This window comes from Eubalaena glacialis, chromosome 7, assembly GCF_028564815.1.
Source record: "Eubalaena glacialis isolate mEubGla1 chromosome 7, mEubGla1.1.hap2.+ XY, whole genome shotgun sequence".
In the NCBI taxonomy this organism is placed as follows: domain Eukaryota; kingdom Metazoa; phylum Chordata; class Mammalia; order Artiodactyla; family Balaenidae; genus Eubalaena; species Eubalaena glacialis.
Genome location: NC_083722.1, coordinates 32,425,354 through 32,449,785, shown reverse-complemented (window position 1 = coordinate 32,449,785; position 24,432 = coordinate 32,425,354). Strand labels below are relative to the sequence as shown.

At 40.6% G+C, this 24,432-nt stretch overlaps 1 protein-coding gene across 4 annotated transcripts in view; it reads right to left on the bottom strand.

The window, feature by feature from the left end:
• The window catches only part of XPO5 (exportin 5), a 48,349-nt gene that overhangs the window by 11,089 nt on the left and 12,828 nt on the right, over nt 1-24,432 (bottom strand). For all 4 annotated transcript variants that reach the window (XR_009701559.1, XM_061196152.1, XM_061196153.1 and 1 more), the window contains 11 exons: nt 23,851-23,976; nt 22,853-22,943; nt 20,756-20,884; nt 19,064-19,182; nt 17,168-17,323; nt 15,898-15,939; nt 15,484-15,573; nt 14,524-14,723; nt 13,613-13,712; nt 12,575-12,756; nt 184-284 (listed from right to left, as the gene is read on the bottom strand). Coding sequence is in view for 3 of the 4 variants with exons in the window: in XM_061196152.1 (XP_061052135.1) it covers nt 184-284; nt 12,575-12,756; nt 13,613-13,712; nt 14,524-14,723; nt 15,484-15,573; nt 15,898-15,939; nt 17,168-17,323; nt 19,064-19,182; nt 20,756-20,884; nt 22,853-22,943; nt 23,851-23,976 (1,336 nt within the window). In the remaining variant the exon portion in view is untranslated. The remainder of the gene's footprint in view (nt 1-183; nt 285-12,574; nt 12,757-13,612; nt 13,713-14,523; nt 14,724-15,483; nt 15,574-15,897; nt 15,940-17,167; nt 17,324-19,063; nt 19,183-20,755; nt 20,885-22,852; nt 22,944-23,850; nt 23,977-24,432) is intronic.

Genomic DNA, 24,432 nt, shown 5'->3' with positions numbered 1-24,432 from the left:
TCCTAGAGAGCCTGTAGGAACCTCATACATGCATTTCTGAACAAACAGGTGGTCAAGGTAGTGCCAGGTGAGGAGAAGGTGACACAAGGCACACTGAAGCTGCATTAGAGATAAGGTATAGAAATATAAAGGCATATAAAGGTATAGAAAACTTCAAGAAAAAAAAAAGGTCACATTTCTTACCTAAAATAGCAGATTTTTCCACTTCAAGCATATCTAGAGCCCTCGTAAAAGGTTCTGCCATTTTGGCTAGCATTTCTGGTGCATATAAAGTATTGTGAGTTCTGAAAAAAACAGGAATGCTATGTGAACTTTTCTTAGTCTGCTGGAGTAGGAAAGAGTGGGTTTGCATCTTGTAATTCAGTGATACTACGTTTCCACATAGATACCTCTCTGTCAACACTACTCTTGGCAGGGGAATTTAAATGTTTCCCTGGAGAAGGGGATAGACTTGATGCTATTAAGTTTATTTGTACAGTATACAACACCTAATAGCAATCAACCACAAGAACCGAATTCTGAGAGAGCCGGACAACATCACAGTCTAAAGCTGGAAAGCAAAATTCTTTCAAACCTTAGACAATGCCAAGGCACTCCCAGTTTTCTGACTGCCCATGATAGAGGATGGAATGTCAGAGGTATCATCGTTCACAGGCAGGAACACAGAGCAGGTAGTAATATGCCCCCATTTTTAGGATGTTTTGTCTCTGAATCAAGAGCATGGACCCAACAATGCCCTGGCAGCTGTTTAGTCTCCTAGAGGCACATTTGCAATTCCCAGCATGAGCATCTCTTCCCCACCAAAATGACTTACCTTTGTTAGACTATAGACCTGATCTACCTGCCTTCCACTGCAATGGCACCACGGAACAATCTATAGCCAGAGGGCATAACTACCTATTTCTCTTTTAAAAGTTAAATATAAAACATTTCAAATGTATAGAAAATTACAGAACATGGACCAGCAAGATCAAATATTTAAGATGAACACTGAATAGATCATTTTAGACCATGTTTTTTTTTTTTTTTTAATTAATTAATTAATTATTTATTTGTTTGTTTTTGGCTGTGTTGGGTCTTCGTTTCTGTGCGAGGGCTTTCTCCAGTTGTGGCAAGCGGGGGCCACTCTTCATCACGGTACGCGGGCCTCTCACTGTCGTGGCCTCTCTCGTTGCGGAGCACAGGCTCCAGACGCGCAGGCTCAGTAGTTGTGGCTCACGGGCCCAGTTGCTCCGCGGCATGTGGGATCTTCCCAGACCAGGGCTCGAACCCGTGTCCCCTGCATTGGCAGGCAGATTCTTAACCACTGAGCCACCAGGGAAGCCCCATGCTTATTTTTTAAAAACCCTCAATAATGTTTTTTAAGTCTAACCATGTGTATTCATTAGCACCCATGTTTAAACTGCCTTTTTATGACTGGCTTATTCCACTTAGCATAGTCAGGGTTCACCCATGTTGTAGCATGTTGCAGAAATTCCTTCCTTTTTAAGGCTGAATGATATTCCACTGTTTGTATAGACCACATTTTGTTTATCGATTCATCCACTGATGGACACTGGTTGCTTCCACGTTTTAGCTATTGTGAGTAATGCTGCTATGAACATAGGTGTATAAATACCTCTTTAAGACCCGCTTTCAATTCTTTTGAGTATATACCTCAAGCTGGACTTGCTGCTTAACATGGTAATTCTATTTTTAATTTTTTAATTTATTTTTATGCTTTTGGCCGTGCTGCACGGCTTGCAGGATCTTAGCTCCTCAACCAGGGATAGAATCTGGGCCCCCTGCAGTGGAAGCACGGAGTCCTAACCACTGGACCACCAGGGAATTCCCACTATTTTTAATTTTTTGAGGAACTGCCAAACTGTTTTCCAGAGTGGCTGTACCATTTTACATTCCTACCAACAGTGTACAAGAGTTCCAATTTCTCCACATCCTTGCTAACACCTATTACTTTCTTTTTTCAAAATTATTTTTTTAATGTATCTTTTTTTTTTTTAACATCGTTATTGGAGTATAACTGCTTTACAATATTGTGTTAGTTTCTGCTGTATAACAAAGTGAATCAGCTATACATATACATACATCCCCATAACTCCTCCCTCTTGCGTCTCCCTCCCACCCTCCCTATCCCACCCCTCTAGGTGGACACAAAGCACCGAGCTGATCTCCCTGTGCTATGTGGCTGCTTCCCACTAGCTATCTATTTTACATTTGGTAGTGTATATATGTCCATGCCACTCTCTCACTTCATCCCAGCTTACCCTTCCCCTTCCCCATGTCCTCAAGTCCATTCTCTACGTCTGTGTCTTTATTCCTGTCCTGCCCCAAGGTTCATCAGAACCACTTTTTTTTTTTTTTTTTTTAGATTCCATATATATGTGTTAGCATATGGTATTTGTTTTTCTCTTTCCGACTTAACTTCACTCTGTATGACAGACTCTAGGTCCATCCACCTCACTACAAATAACTCAATTTCATTTCATTTTATGGCTGAGTAATATTCCATTGTATATTTGTGCCACATCTTCTTTATCCATTCATCTGTCGATGGACACTTAGGTTGCTTCCATGTCCTGGCTATTGTAAATAGAGCTGCAATGAACATTGTGGTACACGACTCTTTTTGAATTATGGCTTTCTCAGGGTATATGCCCAGTAGTGGGATTGCTGGGTCATATGGTAGTTCTATTTTTAGTTTTTTAAGGAACCTCCATACTGTTCTCCATAGTGGCTGTATCAATTTACATTCCCACCAGCAGTGCAAGAGGGTTCCCTTTTCTCCACACCCTCTCCAGCATTTATTGTTTGTAGATTTTTTGATGATGGCCATTCTGACCGGTGTGAGGTGATACCTCATTGTAGTTTTGATTTGCATTTCTCTAATAATTAGTGATGTTGAGCATCCTTTCATGTGTTTGTTGGCAATCTGTATATCTTCTTGGGAGAAATGTCTTATTTAGGTCTTCTGCCCATTTTTGGATTGTTTGTTTTTTTGATATTGAGCTGCATGACCTGCCTGTATATTTTGGAGATTAATCCTTTGTCAGTTGTTTCGTTTGCAAATACTTTCTCCCATTCTGAGGGCTGTCTTTTCGTCTTGCTTATGGTTTCCTTTGCTGTGCAAAAGCTTTCAGGTTTCATTAGGTCCCATTTGTTTATTTTTGGTTTTATTTCCATTTCTCTAGGAGGTGGGTCAAAAAGGATCTTGCTGTGATGTATGTCATAGAGTGTTCTGCCTATGTTTTCCTCTAAGAGTTTTATAGTGTCTGGCCTTACATTTAGGTCTTTAATCCATTTTGAGTTTATTTTTGTGTATGGTGTTAGGGAGTGTTCTAATTTCATTCTTTTACATGTAGCTGTCCAGTTTTCCCAGCACCACTTATTGAAGAGGCTGTCTTTTCTCCATTGTATATTCTTGCCTCCTTTATCAAAGATAAGGTGACCATATGTGTGTGGGTTTATCTCTGGGCTTTCTATCCTGTTCCATTGATCTATATTTCTGTTTTTGTACCAGTACCATACTGTCTTGATTACTGTAGCTTTGTAGTATAGTTTGAAGGCAGGGAGCCTGATTCCTCCAGCTCCGTTTTTCTTTCTCAAGATTGCTTTGGCTATTCGGGGTCTTTTGTGTTTCCATACAAATTGGGAAAATTTTTTTTCTAGTTCTGTGAAAAATGCCATTGGTAGTTTGATAGGGATTGCATTGAATCTGTAGATTGCTTTGGGTAGTATAGTCATTTTCACAGTGTTGACTCTTCCAATCCAAGAACACGGTATATCTCTCCACTTGTTTGTATCATCTTTAATTTCTTTCATCAGTGTCTTATAGCTTTCTGCATACAGGTCTTTTGTCTCCTTAGGTAGGTTTATTCCTAGGTATTTTATTCTTTTTGTTGCAGTGGTAAACGGGAGTGTTTCCTTAATTTCTCCTTCAGATTTTTCATCATTAGTGTATAGGAATGCAAGAGATTTCTGTGCATTAATTTTATACCCTGCTACTTCACCCAGTCCATTGATTAGCTCTAGTAGTTTTCTGGTAGCATCTTTGGGATTCTCTATGTATAGTATCATGTCAACTGCAAACAGTGACAGTTTTACTTTTTCTTTTCCGATTTGGATTCCTTTTATTTCTTTTTCTTCTCTGGTTGCTGGGGCTAAAACTTCTAAAACTATGTTGAATAGTGGTGAGAGTGGGCAACCTTGTCTTGTTCCTGATCTTAGTGGAAATGGTTTCAGTTTTTCACCATTAAGAATAATGTTGGGGCTTCCCTGGTGGCGCAGTGGTTGAGAATATGCCTGCCAATGCAGGGGACACGGGTTCGAGCCCTGGTCTGGGAAGATCCCACATGCCGTGGAGCAACTGGGCCCGTGAGCCACAAGTACTGAGCCTGCATGTCTGGAACCTGTGCTCCGCAACAAGAGAGGCCGCGATAGTGAGAGGCCCGCACACCGCGATGAAGAGTGGCCCCTGCTTGCCACAACTAGAGAAAGCCCTCGCACAGAAACGAAGACCCAACACAGCCATAAATAAGTAAATAAATAAATAAAATTAAAAAAAAAGAATAATGTTGGCTGTGCATTTGTCATATATGGCCTTTATTATGTTGAGGTAAGTTCCCTCTATGCCTACTTTCTGGAGAGTTTTTATCATAAATGGGTGTTGAATTTTGTCAAAAGCTTTTTCTGCATCTATTGAGATGATCATATGGTCTTTCTTCAATTTGTTAATACGGTTTATCACATTGACTGATTTGTGTATACTGAAGAATCCTTGCATTCCTGGGATAAACCCCACTTGATCATGGTGTTATGATCCTTTTAATGTGCTGTTGGCTTCTGTTTGCTAGTATTTTGTTGAGGATTTGTGCATCTATGTTAATCAGTGATATTGGCCTGTAGTTTTCTTTTTTTGTGACATCTTTGTCTGGTTTTGGTATCAGGGTGATGGTGGCCTTGTAGAAAGAGTTTGGGAGTGTTCCTCCCTCTGCTATATTTTGGAAGAGTTTGAGAAGGATAGGTGTTAGCTCTTCTCTAAATGTTTGATAGAATTCGCCTGTGAAGCCATCTGGTCCCGGGCTTTTGTTTGTTGGAAGATTTTTAATCACAGTTTCTATTTCAGTGCTTGTGAATGGTCTGTTTATATTTTCTATTTCTTCCTGGTTCAGTCTCGGGAGGTTGTGCTTTTCTAAAGATTTGTCCATTTCTTCCAGGTTGTCCATTTTATTGGCATATAGTTGCTTGCAGTAATCTCTCAAGATCCTTTGTATTTCTGCAGTGTCAGTTGTTACTTCTCCTTTTTCATTTCTAATTCCATTGATTTGAGTCTTCTCCCTTTTTTTCTTGATGAGTCTGGCTAGTGGTTTATCAATTTTGTTTATCTTCTCAAGGAATCAGCTTTTAGTTTTATTGATCTTAACTACTGTTTCCTTCATTTCTTTTTCACTTATTTCTGATCTGATCTTTATGATCTTTCCTTCTGCTAACTTTGGGTTTTTTTGTTCTTCTTTTTCTAATTGCTGCCCTCAATTCTTTTCATTCTTTTTTCTTTATTCTGCCCTACGGTAGTTATTTCCACTATTTTATCTTCCAGGTCACTTATCCGTTCTTCTGCCTCAGTTATTCTGCTATTGATTCCTTCTAGAGAATTTTATATTTCATTTACTGTGTTGTTCATCATTGTTTGTTTGCTCTTTAGTTCTTCTAGGTCCTTGTTAAACGTTTCTTTTATTTTCTCCATTCTATTTCCAAGATTTTGGATCATCTTTACTATCATTACTCTGAATTCTTTTTCAGGTAGACTGCCTATTTCCTCTTCACTTGTTTGGCCTGGTGTGTTTTTACCTTGCTCCTTCATCTGCTGTGTATTTCTCTGTCTTCTCATTTTGCTTAACTTACTGTGTTTGGGGTCAGTCTCCTTTTTGCAGGCTGCAGGTTCGTAGTTCCTGTTGTTTTTGATGTCTGCCCCCAGTGGGTAAGGTTGGTTCAGTGGGCTGTGTAGGCTTCCTGGTGGAGGGGACTGGTGCCTATGTTCTGGTGGATGAGGCTGGATCTTCTCTTTCTGGTGGGCAGGACCATGTTTGGTGGTGTGTTTTGGGGTGCTGTGAACTTATTATGATTTTAGGTAGCCTCTCTGCTAATGGGTGGGGTGGTGTTCCTGTCTTGCTAGTTGTTTGGCATAGGGTATCCAGCACTGTAGCTAGCTGGTCGTTGAGTGGAGCTGGGTCTTCGCGTTTAGGTGGAGATCTCTGAGAGAGCTTTCACCGTTTGATATTACGTGGGGCCGGGAGGTCTCTGGTGGACCAATGTCCTGAACTCGGCTCTCCCACCTCAGAGACTCAGGCCTGACACCCGGCCAGAGCACCAAGACCCTGTCAGCCACATGGCCAGGTATGTGGGGAGTTTCTTGCCTTTTGGGAAGTCTGAGGTCTTCTGCCAGCGTTCAGTAGGTGTTCTGTAGGAGCTGTTCCTCATATCGATGTATTCGTCTTACTCCTCCGCCATCTTGAAGCTATCTCCTCAACATTATTTTTTATTGTAACCATCCTATTGGGTATGAAGTGGTATCTCATTATGGTTTTGATTTGCATTTCTCTAATGACTAAAGATGTTGAGCATCTTTTCATGGCCTTGTTGGCCATTTGTATATCTTCTTTAGAGATATGTCTATTCAAGCCTTTTGCCTATTTTGATTAGATTATCTTTTTCTATATGTCTATCCTTCTCAGTACCAAACTATTTTGATTTCTGTAGCTTTGCAGTAAGTTTTGAAAATGAGAAGTTTGAGTCTCCCAACTTTGTTCTTTTTCAAGACTGTTTTGGCTTTTAGGGGCCCCTTGCAATTCCATATGAATCTGAGGATCAGCTTTGTGCAAAAAAAAAACTGTTGGAAATTTTTTTTTTTTAATGTATGTACGTATGTATGTATGTATGTATTTGCCATGCTGCGCAGCATGAGGGATCTTAGTTCCCTGACCATGGATCGAACCTGTGCCCCCTGCAGTGGCAGTGCTTGGAGTCCTAACCACTGGACCACCAGGGAATTCCCACTGTTGGAATTTTAATAGGGACTGCATTCAATCTATAGATTGCTTTGAGAAATATTTCCATCTTAACGAACTTAAGTCTTTCAATTCATGAATACAGGATGCCTTTTCATTTAGGTCATCTTTAATTCCAGAATGTTTTTTAGTTTTCAATGTATAAGTCTTTCATATCCTTGGTTAAATTTATTCCTGGGTACTTTATTCTTTTGAATGCTATTGTACATGGAATTATTTTCCTAATTTCCTTTTGGGATCATTCATTGCTGGTGTATAAAAACACAACTGATTTTTGTATGTTGATCTTGTATCCTATAACTTTGTTGAATTTATTTATTAGCAGGAGTAGTTTTTGAACTCCCTTTTAGTCCTAGTTTGCTGAGTGTTTTTATCATGAGAGGGTGTTGGATTCTGTCAAATGCTTTTTCTGTGTCAATTAAGATGATCAAGTGGGTTTTTTCCTTTGTTCTATTAATATGGTGTACTATGCTGATTTATTTTTGTATGTTGAACCACTCTTATATCCTTGGGATAAATCCCACTTGGTCATAGTGTATAATCCTTATAACATGCTGTTGGATTCAATTTGCTTGTATTTTGTGAGGCTATCCATAATTCTACCTTAGCCTTTACCTCCTGCTGTGTGGAGCTCAAGGGTTGGTAAGTGGTGCCACTTACTTTTAAAAACTGCAATTTGCCAACTTTTTGGTTTCTGAATTAAGTTTTTCTTGGTTGTTTGGGAAGATGTCTAATACTATGAAATGATCTCTCATAAAATCAGTCCTTTTTTTTTTAAATAGAGCTTTTTTCCTATTTATTTATTTATTTATTAGCTGTGTTGGGTCTTCATTGCTGCACGCGGGATTTGTCTAGTTGCTGCGAGTGGGGGCTACTCTTCATTGCGGTGAGCGGGCTTCTCATTGCGGTGGCTTCTCTTGTTGTGCAGCATGGGCTCTAGGCACGCGGGCTTCAGTAGTTGTGGCTCGCAGGCTCTAGAGCTCAGGCTTAGTAGTTGTGGAGCATAGGCTTAGTTGCTCCGCGGCATGTGGGATCTTCCCGGACCAGGGATCGAACCCGTGTCCCCTGCATTGGCAGGCAGATTCTTATCCACTGCATCACCAGGGAAGCCCCAAATCAGTTCTTCTTGAAAAGAAATTCATAGTCTTAAATTTGATGGGGAACAGATGAGATGTTTTTTATTTTTATTCTTTAATTAAGTGTGACTGTGATCCCAAGATATAATTTAAAAAATAGATATAATTTAAAAAATATAATGCATCATAGTCAAATGTCCCTGATGCTACAACAAAATCTTGTATTCTGTATAGTCTCCTCTCCTCCTCCTCCCCTTCGCCAAGGAGATGGCACCATGGTGCCTGCACCTGTAACTCACAAGTAATGGAAGGAGGACTCAGTACATACTGCTCTCGTATCTATGGCTCCAGGGAGTCCTACAAGCCCTAGTGACATTCAGGTTCCTGAAATATCACCTTTCCTGACACACTTGCAAGTTAGAGCACTATGCTTCCACATTAAGAGGAACTAGTTATTGCTTGGCAAAGAAAAAGACAATCAAGTAATAAAAGTTTTAAGTTCTGCACAGTCTGTACCTATCTGAAATATTCTTAGTATCACCAACTAAGAGTGTAATTGCCATACACACAGGTATATATTATTCAGCCACAATAGAGGAGAAAATCTTGCTATTTGTGCCAACGTGATGGACCTTGAGGGCATTATGCTAAGTGAAACACATCAGACACTGAAAGACAAAAACAGTATGATCTTACTTGTACGTTGAATCAAAAAAACCAAACTAATAGAAACAGAACAGTTTGATGGTTGCCCGAGGAGGGAGATGGGGGTGGGGGAAATGGGCGAAGGTGGTCAAAGGTACAGACTTCAGTTAAAAAGGTAAGTAAGGGGGCTTCCCTGGTGGCGCAGTGGTTGGGGGTCTGCCTGCTGGTGCGGGGGACGCGGGTTCGAGCCCTGGTCTGGGAGGATCCCACATGCTGCGGAGCGACTGGGCCCGTGAGCCATAACTACTGAGCCTGCGCGTCTGGAGCTTGTGCTCCGCAACAAGAGAGGCCGCGACAGTGAGAGGCCCGTGCACCGCGATGAGGAGTGGTCCCCACTCGCCGCAACTAGAGAAAGCCCTCGCACAGAAACGAAGATCCAACACAGCCAAAAATAAATAAATAAACAAATAAATAACTTTAAAAAAAAAAAAAAAGGTAAGTAAGTTCTGGAGATGTAATATATACAGCACACTGACTATAGTTAATACTATATTGTGCATTTGAAAGTTGCTAAGAGAGATCTTAAAAGTTCTCATCACAAGAAAAAAAATGTGTAACTGTGAGCTGATGGGTGTTAACTAAACCTACTGTGGTAATCATTTCACAATATATACATATATCAAACCCCAAAAAAAAAGTATAATCGCTATGCTAAACAAGACTTCCCACATACAAAGATTTCAATAAAACATATAGAAGATATCTGGAAACAATGTAACAAACTTTAAGTTAACAGAAAAGTTGTTATTCTAAACAGATAATGAATGATGATAATGAACCTTCTGAGAACTAGAGAGTTCTGCTCCCCACATCTATCTTCCACCCAACCCACTAAGAACACACCGTGCAATAGAAATAAAAAGTAAGCCACATAAGCCATTTAAAATTTTCTAACCAGCCAAACTTAAAAAGTGAAAAGAAACAGGTTAAATTAATTATATTTTTATTTAACCCAACACATCAAAAAATCATTTCAATATGTTAGCAATATAAAAATTAATGATATTTTTACATTTTTTGTACTAAGTTTTCAAAATATAGTGTGCGTTTTACACCTACAGTTTATCTCAATTCAGACTAGCCACATTTCAAGTGCTCAGTAGCCAGCCACATGTGGCTAGTGGCTACCATACTAGACAGTGCAGCTCTAACACCTTCGATTATCAGACTATTTGTTTGACAAGGAGTTAAAACAGGAGTTTTATAACAAGGAGTTAATACACAAACTGGTAGGAATGTAAACTAGTACACCACTTTAGAAAACTATTTGATTCTATCTATGAAAACTGAAAATATGCATACCTTATAAACAGGAGTTCTACTCCTACATGTAGGATTCTGCTCCTACCCAACAGAAATTATGTATACACCAAAAGACATTTATAAGAATGTTAACAGCAGCACTCGTAGTGATAAAAAAATGCTGGAAACTACCAGAAGTCCATCAACACTAAATGGATAAATGAGTTACAGCATATTCACACAATGGAATACCATCCCACCAATGAGAATGAACAAGCCACAACTACAAGCAATAACACAGATGAGCTCACAAACATAATATTACACAAGAGAAGCCAAGGCACAAAAGAGTGCATGCTTCTGACCCCATTTATTAAAGCTCAAAAAACCAGGCAAAATGTTAAAAGTTAGAATAGTGGTTACCCTTGAGGGGCACGTAGGACTGAAAAGAGGTGCTGGGTAAGGTTGTTTCTTGATCTGGGTGCTGATTACATGGAGGTGTCCACTTTGTCAAAATTCATCTACCCGCACTCACAATTTGTGTCCTTTTCTTATGTATATTTGTACCCTTAACATTATACTTCAAGATAAAACTTACTACGAAAACAAGACAAAACTCTAACAGCTCCAGCTGCACACTACTCAGGGAATCTAACTACTCCATAACTACAGTCAACGTTTTTCAAAATACCTTTTGATTGACTTTGGGATTTTCCAAAAGTGTTGTACTCTTAGAAGAATATCAAGATGACAATCTCTTGTCTCCTCACCTAACCAGGGATGAACCGTGTTTCCAGGTCTAGGTTCCCAGCACAGGAACTCTGGCCACAGGCTTAAAAAGTCAATGAGTCTGTTGCTATCTGACTTCATCACTTTCACATTTCTCTAAACTACAGAAGATCCTTTTGGTCTTAAAAACATCAATATGGAGACAAACTTTTCCTTGACTAAATATTTTACTACCCTCTCAACATGTAACCCATACTTCTTTTTGAAATCTTTTTCCTCCTTTTGAAATCAGAGCAAAGTATTGTCTATTTCCATAGACACGTCCACAATGATAACTTGTTCAGACACTCCAGCCCTCCAATTTGGTCAACATTAACTTAAAACCTTGGATTCTTAAGCATATGGTCCAGGGTGTCTGTTGTCAGCAGAGCATCCCTGAGACATGAGTAATCTGGTTTACTCATGTTGAGTAAATTTGGTTTACTCAGTTGAGACTCCGCTCTAACACCCTGGGTAAGAGGCCAAAAAGCAGTGGAACAGAGCTCTAACCTGAACTCAGAAACACTAGGAGATGTAAAAAGCAATCAAATTTTGCTTTGGCCAGTAAAAACTGATTCTCTCCAAAGGCTCTCTTTCACTGTAGAGAGCATCTATCCCTGAAGCATGAAACATATATTGAGTAACCAACAAGCCTAGACTTGGCCTACTTCCACTTGATTATATTAGCTCATGTGATTTATAACAGTGGTTCTGAACCTTTAATGTGCACACAAACCACCTGGGGATCTTGTTAAAATGCAGATTCTGATTTAGTATGTCTGGGGTGAAGCCCTAATACTGCATTTTAAACAAGCTCTCAGGTGACTGCTGATGCTGCTGGTCTGAGGACTCAGCTTTGAGAAGTAAAAACCTAGGACTCTGATGTGGAGCATGTATCATGCCTTCCTTTGGCATGTTCAACCACTGGATGTTTGGTCCATTTGAGAACACAGTCACTACTGATAAGTTCAGATTAGCTCGTTTGAATACCTCACCCAGAGAAGCACCACTACAGAAATCAACTGCCCTGCTCCCAATGAACAATTCCTTTAGTGGCAAAACTTTAGACCAAATGAAACTTAAAGTAAAAAGTAGAAATGAAGTATAAAGAAGTAAAAGAACACAGAGGAGGCTCAAAATGAGAAAAGCCATTTTGAGATTAGCCCCCATGTGTTCACTTGGAATGCAAGACTTATAAAAGTGAGAGCCAGGGCTTCCCTGGTGGCACAGTGGTTAAGAATCCGCCTGCCAATGCAGTGGACACTGGCTCGGGTTCGAGCCCTGGTCTGGGAAGATCCCACATACCGTGAAGCAACTAAGCCGGTGTGCCACAACTACTGAGCCCGTGCTCTAGAGCCTGCGAGCCACAACTACTGAAGCCCGTGCACCTAGAGCCCATGCTCTGCAACAAGAAGCCACCGCAATGAGAAGCCCGCGCACCGCAACGAAGAGTAGCCCCCGCTCGCCACAACTAGAGGAAGCTTGCGCACAGCAACGAAGACCCAACGCAGCCAAAAATAAATAAAATAAAACTATAACAACAACAATAAAAAAAGTGAGAGTCAATGTTACTTTTAAAAAGGAGAGTCCCTCTAGAACGAAACAAGACCTAATCTCTTATTTACCACCATATGATCTGAAGAAGTATAAACAAATTAAGCTTTTGAGATTTTTAAGGCAAAAAGTTTTAAATACAAGAGAAAAACCATTATTCTGACTCACCTTATAAGGGCAAGCAAATTGTCAAGAAGTTTCAGAATCTGTTCTGTGCAGGGGTTACGGAAGATTGGATTTCCAGGGGGTGTATAACCCACCACAAATCCCCCAGCTTTGGCCTCTTCTAGGTCAGTGGGCCAGCAAGTTCGTTTCACAACACCCAGAATGCTATACACACAAAAGCTCATCTACAGAAAAACATAAAAATGAAAGGTAAACATAAAAGGGGAAGAAAAGACAAAAGTGCTATTAGATATTTGCAAGATTATGGCAAAGGTGACATAGAAGCCAGACAAAAGGAAAAGACGCCCACCCCGGCCCCCATCCCTGTCCCTTCCTTTAAGGTCAAGTCCAAAAGGGATCCTTTCAATGCCATCTTCAGGACCAGTGGTAGGCTCTAAAAGCTTCCCTTTCATGAGGATATCCTTCCAGAGGCTTGCAGGACCCCAATTAGAAGGGGGCTTGGACATACTTCAAAACAGTATTTACCCTGCCAACATTTCATCTTGTTTTTGAGTTGGCCTTGCATCCTCCAGTTTAGGCCTTCATAGATTTTGCCCTAATCCTCACTCATAGTACTTTCTACCAATTGACTACTTGCCAGGTTAATTAATAAGACTTTTGCCGTAATGGAGCCAGGAACAATGCTTATTTGAATAGCAAAGAACTGGAAAATCTCAGGTTTGCAAGTTAGGCCACCATTTAGGACTTAACTTGCCAGAGAGCAAAGGCAGGGAGAACCCACCCTGCTGACCAAGTTCTGACCTACTTCCTCATTACACCTTCAGTCCTCCAAGCTATTTACAGATCCTTAAAGCCAAAATAATGACTTCATAGAAAAGACCACCTGCTCTGCTGTGAGAACTAACTCAAGAATTTAAGACTAAAGAAGAAAAGAAGGGAGACACTAATGCAAGTGGAGATTCCCAGATTTCTTGCTCGTATACAAAGAAACATAAGTCTACAAGAACCTGGACAAATGACAACACCCTACTCCTACCTGTGGCCTACGCACCTTCCCTATCCCAGGAGAGGCTTACTCACTCGTGCACGGTTTAAGCCACAGGGATCCTCCAGGCCTGGGTCACAGCTTGTCCGATCTGCACCCACATAGGCAATAAAAGCATCAACATCTGACAGCACTCTAAAGGTTGGTGGGGGAAAGACAAGTTACAGCACGACTTTAAGCAAGGACAGTTTCTTCCTCAAGAGCTAATAAGCTGTGATTATTTCACCCCCAAAGAGCAGTTGTTACAGTGAGAGGAATCTAATCAAATTGTCAGCTGTCATATGAAGATTTATTAACTTCTCTTCCCACTTCTAAATGTTATTAGTGACACTTTAAGAATCAAAAAGGGTACAAGCTTGAGAAGGCTATGTGGGCACAGAGGGGTGTCTGTACAGCTCCTACTTTGTATGGCCCTACTGGCTGTTCTCACTTCTTTATATGTGCTGAAGCTGCAACTAGACACCACAACAGACCTCACTCTGTGGCCTTCCGACCCACACTATCCATCTTAGTCATTTCGTCTCTGTTCCTACGCCTCTGCAGAGCAAGGTGATGTTTTCGGCATTTCACTTACAAGACTGCTTTTAGAGCAGTGGTGCCAACCTCTTTGGCACCACAGGGACTGGTTTCGTGGAAGACAATTTTTGCACGGACCCGGGGTCGGGGGTGTATGGGGGATGGTTCAGGCGGTAACGCGAGCAATGGGGAGCGGTGATGAAGCTCTCCTCTGCCGCTCACCTCCTGCTGTGCAGCCCAGTTCCTAACAGGCAGCGGACCAGTACCGGTCTGTGGCCCGGGGGTTGGGGACCCCTGTTTTAGAGGCCTTCAGCTATCACTGATAGTGCCACTACACCTTGATATCCTTACACCCCGACCCCGGACATAGTCTTAGAAGAGAATGGGTACTTAAGTGCAGTCAAGGTCAAGGGCAAAGGATCTCCCCTACCTGTGCATGTCTTCAGAAAGCCAGATGCTGGCCACGGGTGCCATCAGCTCCTCTAGAAACACCTTCTGACGCTCGTAGTTCTTGAACTGGTTGCTAATGAGAACCAGGGCTTCCATGAGGGCACACTTCTCCATCTGTGTCAGGAGCAGCTCATTGGAGAGGAGCTGCTTCACATGGTTATACAGCATGTCAAAACTGGGCTGCATTTCACAAAGAAAAAAACCCGGAGGTGGTGAAGGTCTGAGTTTCAAGGAGTGGTGGGTCACTCAAGGAAGGTAAAAAGAGGATGAAGACACTTCCAGGACAGTCAGGCCAATAAGACTGTCACTTAATAATTTAATTATAACACTCTTCTTTTGGCTGAACAGGCAAGGCAATTTAGGTTTGAGTATTTGGGTAACTGCGCTTTCCGACTCTACAACTGTGAAAACCATCTGTCTTTTATATCTATATCAACTTTTACAATATCTTCATGGACAAAGATCAGTTTGTTTTATATACATATATATTTATATATTTTATATATAGAGAGAGAGAAGGAGGGAGAGGGGGAGAGAGACAGACAGACACACACAAATAACTGCTGTGTATTCAGAGAAGAAATTTTTGGTTAATTTGTTATCTGGAGTAGTGCTAAACTTCTTACAGAAACCCTCCAAAAAACGTTGGGGTTTGCACCTGGCTTCTCTCAAGACTAGGCACATCACTTGGCAGTGGTGGTTAAGAACATCACACATAGTACGGTAAAGAGGTGTACACTGACAGGGAAAACTTGGTCATCCATGTGGAAGAGAACAATTCATTCTGAGGCAATATATTTGCATTTCTAAACTTCACTGAGTAGCTCTGGAGTTGGGGAAGACCAACCTTATGTGAGGTATAATTAGGGGTGGATTTATAGAGAAATGTACCCAAACTCGGCATGTCTCAGTGGTTACTTGAACAGAGTCCAGGGCTTACCAGCACGAGCTGGGGGTAGTCACGACACATCTTGATGATGGAGGAACAAGCATGTCTCCTCACATTCCTCACCGCCCGGGTCCTGGGAGCCTGGGAAGAGATATTCAATAAACTTAAAGCTACTTTTAATATAATTAACAGATGCTTCAGAGAATCATGTAAATATCTCCTTCAGAGGTAAATTCACAATTTTCACAGCTATGGGAGTATAATCAAGTGACATTTATAGTTACCATGAATCCACATGTTTACTATTTGTCCTAGAGTATCTCTAGTGCAAAACACCCCATCATATGACTATCTCCTGCCTTTATTAACCCCTTTTGCTTATTAGAAAAATCTACACTAAGTGTTGGGTATTCACATTTTTGTTCTTAAGAAGTTAGAATTGGTAGGCTGAATTAATGATCTTACCTTACTTTCCTCAACAGTTTCAAAAGTGACAGATGAAAATAGCTAAGGGGAAGAAAAAAGGTCACTCATCAGTACCAAATGCATAAAGTATTTTTAAATAACAGTTACAAAGTTTCTAACAAAATCCCCAAAGTGCAAACAATATGGTAACAAAAGGGTTTTCAACTGGCATTACAAAGTTTCAGATGTTCATTTTCTCAGATAACTCTGCAAGAGGCTTGAGATTCACAATTTTACCAGCAAACACTTTACAAAGATAAAGGCCACAGAATCCCAGAACAATCCATGCTATCACCCAAGAACTCAGCCATGGTCACGTCTCTCCACTTTTTGTTAAAAGTTGAGTGGTCTACTCTCCCTGATTCCATTTCATAACTCCCCACTTACTCCTTAACCCAATGCAATGTGACTGCTGCCCTAGCCACTATGATGGAATAACACGCTAACAAAGGTCTAGAGGAACCCAATGGACACTCTCCAATTCTTAAAGAAATTCTGTGGCAACAAATGAGTCCACATTTTTGAAGTTCTCCTGGACTTTGTAACACAACATTTTCTCCATCTCTCTGGCCATCCCTTTTTTTGTTCTTTGAGGGCTTCTCCCTCAATGATGGTGACTGTCAGGGTTCTCTGCTTGAGCTACATGTCCAACTCTACATAAAACTCCTTTTTGCTAGGGCTTCACCTCTACTATTGGCATTTCTATGATGGCGATGCCTTAATTTTCTCTCATAATTTTCTGAATCTAGACCTTTAACCTCAAACAGCCAGTTTAGCATGAGATGTCTCCACTGAGATATTATATGTATACTTTAAACCTAGTCCTGCAAAACAGAACTCACCCCTTCTCTGCCTTACTCCTTCCCTCCTCCTGGTCCAATATTCTCACTCAGGTGGTGCTTCACCTCTCACTAGTCACCTCAACTGGACCCCAAAACCTTTCCTCTTACAAATCACCTCCCAACCCGACAGCACACATTGATACCTCCTCCTTCAGGTACTCTTTTCCATCTCAGTGTACATGTCTACTAACTGCAATGCCACGTAGGTACCACATCTGTCTATGTGCCTTTCTCCCCGAACAGAGAGGTGGTAAAGGACAAGGCTTTCCTACTAGCATGGTGCCTGCTCCACATTAAGTACTGAGAAAATATTTGATAAATAAATAAACAACTGTTTATTAGCTTGTCTCATATACTTACAAAAACAGTTACAAAAAATAATTAGCTTAGAAATGCCAAAATAAAGTTTACAAAGAGAGGGAGTTTACCTTAGAGAAGACCTGGGGCAGGAACTCTGGTCTGTAGGTGACAAATGGAAAGAGTGCTGAGACATTAGTGAGGACACAGGACAGGATGAGGGGATCCTTGGTGTCAAAGTTCAGGACCATCTGCAATAGCTCTACTCCATCATTAATAGGAATTTCCTGTGATACAGACATGAAAAGGAGGTTGACATAACTGAAAACCACTTTTGCTAAATTCCCTTCACACTCTATGTAAATATGGTTGTCACATATGGTTTTATATACTGCTTCTTAGCCCTTAAAATTCTAAGCATTACCCCATGTTATTAAAATTTTTCACAAATGATGCTGCCATTATTAGGGATGTAGCATTACCTACTACTAGAAATTGAACAAACTCAGAATGCCATCATTTCAAACTGAAGTGAATATAAAAGCAGATGAAGTTAATGATCCTAAGATCTAATTTGTTAATATGCCATTTATGAATCTGTAGATTGCTTTGGGTAGTAGAGTCATTTTCACAATGTTGATTCTTCCAATCCAAGAACATGGTATATCTCTCCATCTATTTGTATCATCTTTGATTTCTTTCATCAGTGTCTTATAATTTTCTGCATACAGGTCTTTTGTCTCCTTAGGTAGGTTTATTCCTAGATATTTTATTCTTTTTGTTGCAATGGTAAACGGGAGTGTTTTCTTAATTTCACTTTCAGATTTTTCATCATTAGTGTATAGGAATGCAAGAGATTTCTGTGCATTAATTTTGTATCCTGCTACTTTACCAAATTCATTGATTAGCTCTAGTAGTTTTCTGGTAGCATCTTTAGGATTCTCTATGTATAGTATCATGTCATCTGCAAACAGTGACAGCTTTACTTCTTCTTTTCCGATTTGGATTCCTTTTATTTCTTTTTCTTCTCTGATTGCTGTGGCTAACACTTCCAAAACTATGTTGAATAATAGTGGTGAGAGTGGGCAACCTTGTCTTGTTCCTGATCTTAGTGGAAATGGTTTCAGTTTTTCACCACTGAGGACAATGTTGGCTGTGGGTTTGTCATATATGGCCTTTATTATGTTGAGGAAAGTTCCCTCTATGCCTACTTTCTGCAGGGCTTTTATCATAAATGGGTGTTGAAATTTATCAGAAAAAGCACTGTATTTCACTTATCTTCAAGGGACTTAGATTCTTTCTACAACTAACCTAGAATGAGTTAAGACGAATTACCCCAAAATAAGTGATCCAATTATTTTTAATCTAATTAACATAGTTAATATAGTATATGCTGTTATCCGGTTTAATCAGATTATCCAAGAAAGAGGGACACAGATCAGCCATCATGAATATTCTGGTCAATTTGCCATAAATTGGCAGATATCTCTTAGATTTTCCAATTCAAGGCTTCCATCACTGTCCTCCCTATAATAGTTACCCTACCTGTGGTTCACTGTACTATCAGGCTCATCTTATTATCCCCTAAAACAAATACTAAACACCACGGGGCTTAAAGTCAGAGAGACCTAATTTGGGTCCCAGCTCTATTTATTAGCTATTTGACCTTGAGCATGTTATTTACCCTCTCTGAATCTCAGTTTCCTCTTCTGTAAGATGCACACTCACATATTTTCCTATCCCACTGCTAGTTTTAAGAAGATCAAAATTGGGGACTTCCCTGGTGGCGCAGTGGTTAAGACTCTGTGCTCCCAATGCAGGGGGCCCGGGTTCGATCCCTGTATCAGGGAACTAGATCCCAGATGCATGCTGCAACCAAGAGTTCGCATGCCACAACTAAGAAACCGGCGAGCCGCAACTAAGGAGCCCGCCTGCTGCAACTAAGACCTGGCGCAACCAAATAAGTAAATAATAATTAAAAAAAGATCAAAATTATTATGCAATCAGCACAAGAAACAATTACTTACTTCTTTATCTAATGTTCGAAACATCTGGTTGATCACACTTTCCAAAAAAAAGGTCATGGCTTCCCACTGCACAAATGAAGGTGAGAAGATGGAGCAGAGGCTGCCTTCTCCAGTTCCAGCTGCAGGGGAACAGGGTTTTAAAACACACACACACACACACACACACACACACACACACACGCACTTATAAACACTGTAGGATCACAGAAGACACAGAGACCACGGGGCTGTAGAAACCACTAGGTAATTTCACAGTTGAAGGAACGAGGTAATCTAACCCTTCTCAGCCTGGGAAAAGAAAAGGAAGCAGAAAGGGATCCCTATCCTGCCTCTACCTCTAAAAACAAACTGTCTGAATTCACCTTTGTGAGCCTTGTCTGCAAAGCCAGTTTGAGTACTGAATGAGAATATACACGTAAGCATCAAAACCAGTGCCTGGCGTATTGAGAAATATTAATTAATTTCCCCCTCCCTCCCCTTTCATAATCTGTCCATGGGAATCTAAATAATTACGATATCTAAGACCATAAAGAATCTTTCCAACAAGGAATTGCTGTAAGATACAAAATGCTGCTTCACATCCAGTAGCCTCATGACAACTGCAAGGGTGCTGTGCAGAGAACTGTGCCACCCTCCAAGTTCACAAGTATCATCAAGTTCCCTGGTGGCCTAGTGGTTAGGATTTGGTGCTGTCACTGCCTTGACCCAGGTTCGATCCCTGGTCAGGGAACTGAGATCCCGCAAGCCACACGGCGCGACCAAAATATGAAAAAAAAAAAAAAAGAAAAGAAAAAACCCCACAAGTATCATCAAAGCATGTCACTTAAACAGCAAGGCCCCTGCAAAACGAATTACAAATTACTTTTCTTGCTTCCATACAGGGCTCACATTTACTAGCTTCATCTTGGTACAACATATTTGGGCCTCTGCAAACATTCAAGTTACTAGATACCAGGGACCTTTACAGTCAACTGTGAATACATAAAACTGAATGTTAAATCCCATGAATGTCAAGTAACTAGTGTACTTGGTAACTGACCATAGTGTGGAGTTTTTCCAAAGCAGTGACTTACACCCTTTCCTTACAATCCTCTCACCCAGTGCCTGCATTAATAAGATGACAGACAAGATACAGAGCACAGAGAAGTTACCTAGCTTATGCTTTTGGGTAGAGGGGGGTTATTTTGATTTTACATAAAGTGGCATTTCCCAAAGGCTTTGAGGGGGCTGAGCGATACGGGAAACCCCTGCACTGCTTGTCGTGCCTGACTAACAAGTCATTTTTTCCGAGTTTAAGAGAAATGCCATGCAAGAACTTGGTTGAAAAGCTTTAAAAAGTTAGGTCTAGACATGTAATTTGTTAGATGCTGCCTGAGGTGAAGTAATAAATTCAACAATAAACAACTGCTGACTCTGTTAGAAAAGAAAAATGAAGGCAAAACTGATAGGGTCATGGTTTTACCCTAATTTAAACACAGTTAAAATCTGGTATTATATCTGCTTTCTCTGCCTATATGTGCAAATGAAAAGGCTCACTCTCTAGGATGGAACTGGGCAGTGAGCAAAGCTGTTTTTGAACACTATTAGCATACTGTTTTGAAATGTGGCTCAGAGGTTTATTTCTATGTACAGTTTTGAAACATAGAAATACTTCACTAATGTTCAGTCAGAAAAAAACAAAAAAAGTCTTACAGTTCATGGATCCAGTATCAACAGAAGTTGAGAGCTGATACTTTAGCCACTCCCCAGCCATCTGGAAGCTAGTCTTGGGATCCAAGCGACATGCTAACCTCATTACTTCTCCTTGTTGGGCCCGAGAGGCTGCCAAGAGAAAGACATGAATCAATAACCGCATATAACAGATACTTAGTTAATGTTTATGCATTTATCCATCCCAGGAGGAAAACATTCAAGAGATTTTGTTTTGCAGACTTATGCTCTGAATCTAACAAATGTTCAGTAAAGCTTTGTTAACAAATCTAGAAATTTTCAAAACTGAATTCTAAGAAGCCACCATACCAGCTAGATCCTATAAGCGGCAAATCAAAAGTGGTCTCCCTTTTCTGTTGGAATTAAAAAGAGATCAGATTGGTACAGATGTAAAATGGTACGGCTGCTGAAGAAAATGGTCTGGCAGTTCCTCAAAACATTAAACATGGAATTACCATATGATCTAGTAATTCTCTTCCTAGGCATATGCCCAAGAAAAATAAAAACGTATGTCCGGGCTTCCCTGGTGGCGCAGTGGTTGAGAATCTGCCTGCTAATGCAAGGGACACGGGTTCGAGCCCTGGTCTGGGAAGATCCCACACGCCGCGGAGCAACTAGGCCCGTGAGCCACAACTACTGAGCCTGCGCGTCTGCAGCCTGTGCTCCGCAACAAGAGAGGCCACGATAGTGAGAGGCCCACGCACCGCGATGAAGAGTGGCCCCCGCTTGCCACAACTAGAGAAAGCCCTCGCACAGAAACGAAGACCCAACACAGCCAAAATAAATAAATAAATAAATAAAAAACAAAACAAAGAAACATATGTCCACTCAAAAACTTGTACCCAGGGGGATTTCCCTGGTGGCGCAGTGGTTAAGAATCCACCTGCCAATGCAGGGGACATGGGTTCGAGCCCTGGTCCGGGCAGATCCCACATACTGCAGAGCAGCTAAGCCCGTGCACCACAACTACTGAGCCTGCGCTCTACAGCCCGCGAGCCACAACTACTGAAGCCTGCGCTCCACAACAAAAGAAGCCACTGCAATGAGAAGCCCGCACACCACAATGAAGAGTAGCCCCCGCTCGCCGCAACTAGAGAAAGCCCGTGCACAGCAACAAAGACCCAACACAGCCAAAATAAATAAGTAAATAAATTTATTTAAAAAAAATAACAAAATAACTTGTACCCAAATGTTATAATAGCATTATTCTTAATAGTCAAGATGTGGAAACAACTCAAGTATTTATCAACTTATCAATGGATGAATAAAATGTGGTATATCCATACAATGAAGTATTATTGGCAATAAAAAGAAATGAAGTACTGATACATACTACAACATGGATGAATTTTTAAAACGCTACACTAAGAAAAAGAAGGCAGTTAGTTACCAAAGACAACACACTGTATGATTCCATTTATATGAAATGTTCGGAATAGGTGAAAGATAGAAATAGAAAGCAGATTAGTGCTTTTCCAGGGCTGAGAGGGATGAGGGGATTGGGAGATGACTGCTAATGGTTACAGGGTTTCTTGGGGTCATGAAAATGTCCTAACATTGACTCTGGTTGTGGTTGTACAACTGTGAAAATACAAAAAAACCCCACTGTATTATATACCATAAATGGATGAACTGTATGACAAATAAATTACATCAATAAAGTTGTTATTAAAAAAGGGAGGGGGGACCAAGTTACAGAAAACCCAGAACAGAATTAGGAATCGTGGGTTTTTCCTCTCTTTTTTAGAAAAAAGACCCACAATGTAAGATGGTATTTAATTCTAATATATAAATATAAAAAAAAATGAAAGTGCCTTACCTAAAGTTACTATCTCTAAACATCAATGTCCAAAGGCAGTGTGTGTGTGTATATGTTTGTGGGGGTGTGTGTGTAAGAGATAAAACAATGCGTGGAATAAGTACAATCCCAGCACTCTCTGCAATGTGCAAATGGAGATTAAACAGGCTGCTGTCCAGACTTGGGGCTCTTTAATACAGAACCTCAAGGGTCATGCACCATGACTCATAACACTAGATGCCATTCTGAGACTGGAAGAAATTCCAGGCCAATTCACTCACAGTTGAAGAAAGCATTGAAGTCCTCGTCGCTATCAAAATCAAATCGAGAGTATTCACAGCTAGGGCTGTCTGTTTTAGAAGGAAAGCCCATCTGGAAAGAGAAACATAATTGGGGTAGGGGGTGAGGGTTTTCATGAGATATATGATGATAAATAACTGCTTCTGGTCTACCCCTAAGTCTACAATTTGCTTCCAGCACGAATAATCCTGGGAGTGGTAGAAAGAGAACGTTTTTTATTTGATACCCTCTTCCAGGTTCCTCAGGGAAAATTAAATTCTGGAATTAGTTTAAGGTCTTTGAGTATAAAGATGTCCCAAAACAAAGTGCTGATACAGCTTGCAGTAAGTAAAAGAATTGAAAAAATTTGTCTTCTTAAATGCTGAACCCTGGAAATAAGCATGTAACTTTTTATGTTTCATTCAAAAAGTACTGAAGACCATGTAGGCAGAGAACTAGAAGATGGTGTGCAACGTGCTAGGTGAATTCCTTGAGGAAATAAGGGGACCCTTGAATGGGTCCTATTCTCTGATTTTACAAATCAAGATGAAGCATCTGTCAGCTGCAAGAGCCTTGAACAGATCTCAGAGTGTTCATAAGCAACTCTCTATTGAGGTAGTGAGCAGTCTGCTTCCATTCTCCCCTTCTCATTCACCTTCCTAACCCTCACTTGGCCTTCAGAAAGTCAGACATTACTTCCTCTTGGAATCTCCCTGACTCCACCCTCCTTTCTATTTTTAACCTCTGAAAAGCAATGATCATATTGTATGGTCATGGTCACTGCTCTCATCCTATCACTTCTTTTTCCTAGCACTTCGCCCAATACTTGGCATATAAGTGCTCCAAAATATGAAAGAGTAGATATTTCTTCTTGAGGAATAAAAGACTAATATGCCCAAGGAAAGGATCTTAGTGACCAAGACAGGGCTGTCAATGATGCCATCTAAGTCTTATGATGTGTATTCACCGACATTCCACATTTTAGATTCCCACTGCATACCTTGACCAAGTTAGTCATAGAAGCACGAAGATATTTTGGTATTATTGCTAATAGCAAAGGGTCACGGGATAGGATCTCATGCCGGAAGAGGGCTCCCCAAGTCATCTGAGTTGAAGAGCGCAAAAACTAAAGGGAAAAAAGAAAAAACTCAGTTTAAGGATTTGGGTTTTATATACCAAGACTACTACTTAGCTCAGCAATTATCCACTATATTTTTCCATGGAAATACATGCCTGTAATACTTTGAAACTGCCCATACTGTAGTACAGCAGTAATGACTGCTCACTATGGACCATACGTTAATAAGACAGACTGGGTCAGGTGCAATTCCCGGAGTATGAGCTGAATTCTACCACTTTCTGTTTTATGCAAGAAAGGACAGAGGAACCTCAGGATGATATTACAAGGAAAATCTTGGATTGGATAAAATTAATTTTATAATAATACAATTAATCAGACTTTTGTATTTAAAACGTCCTTAGTGGTAAATCACCTGGGACATACCTCATATCTGACTGAGCCTTATCAGAAAGACACTACCTGAGGGGTAACTGCTGACCTAGACTGCAATGCTTAGCTCAG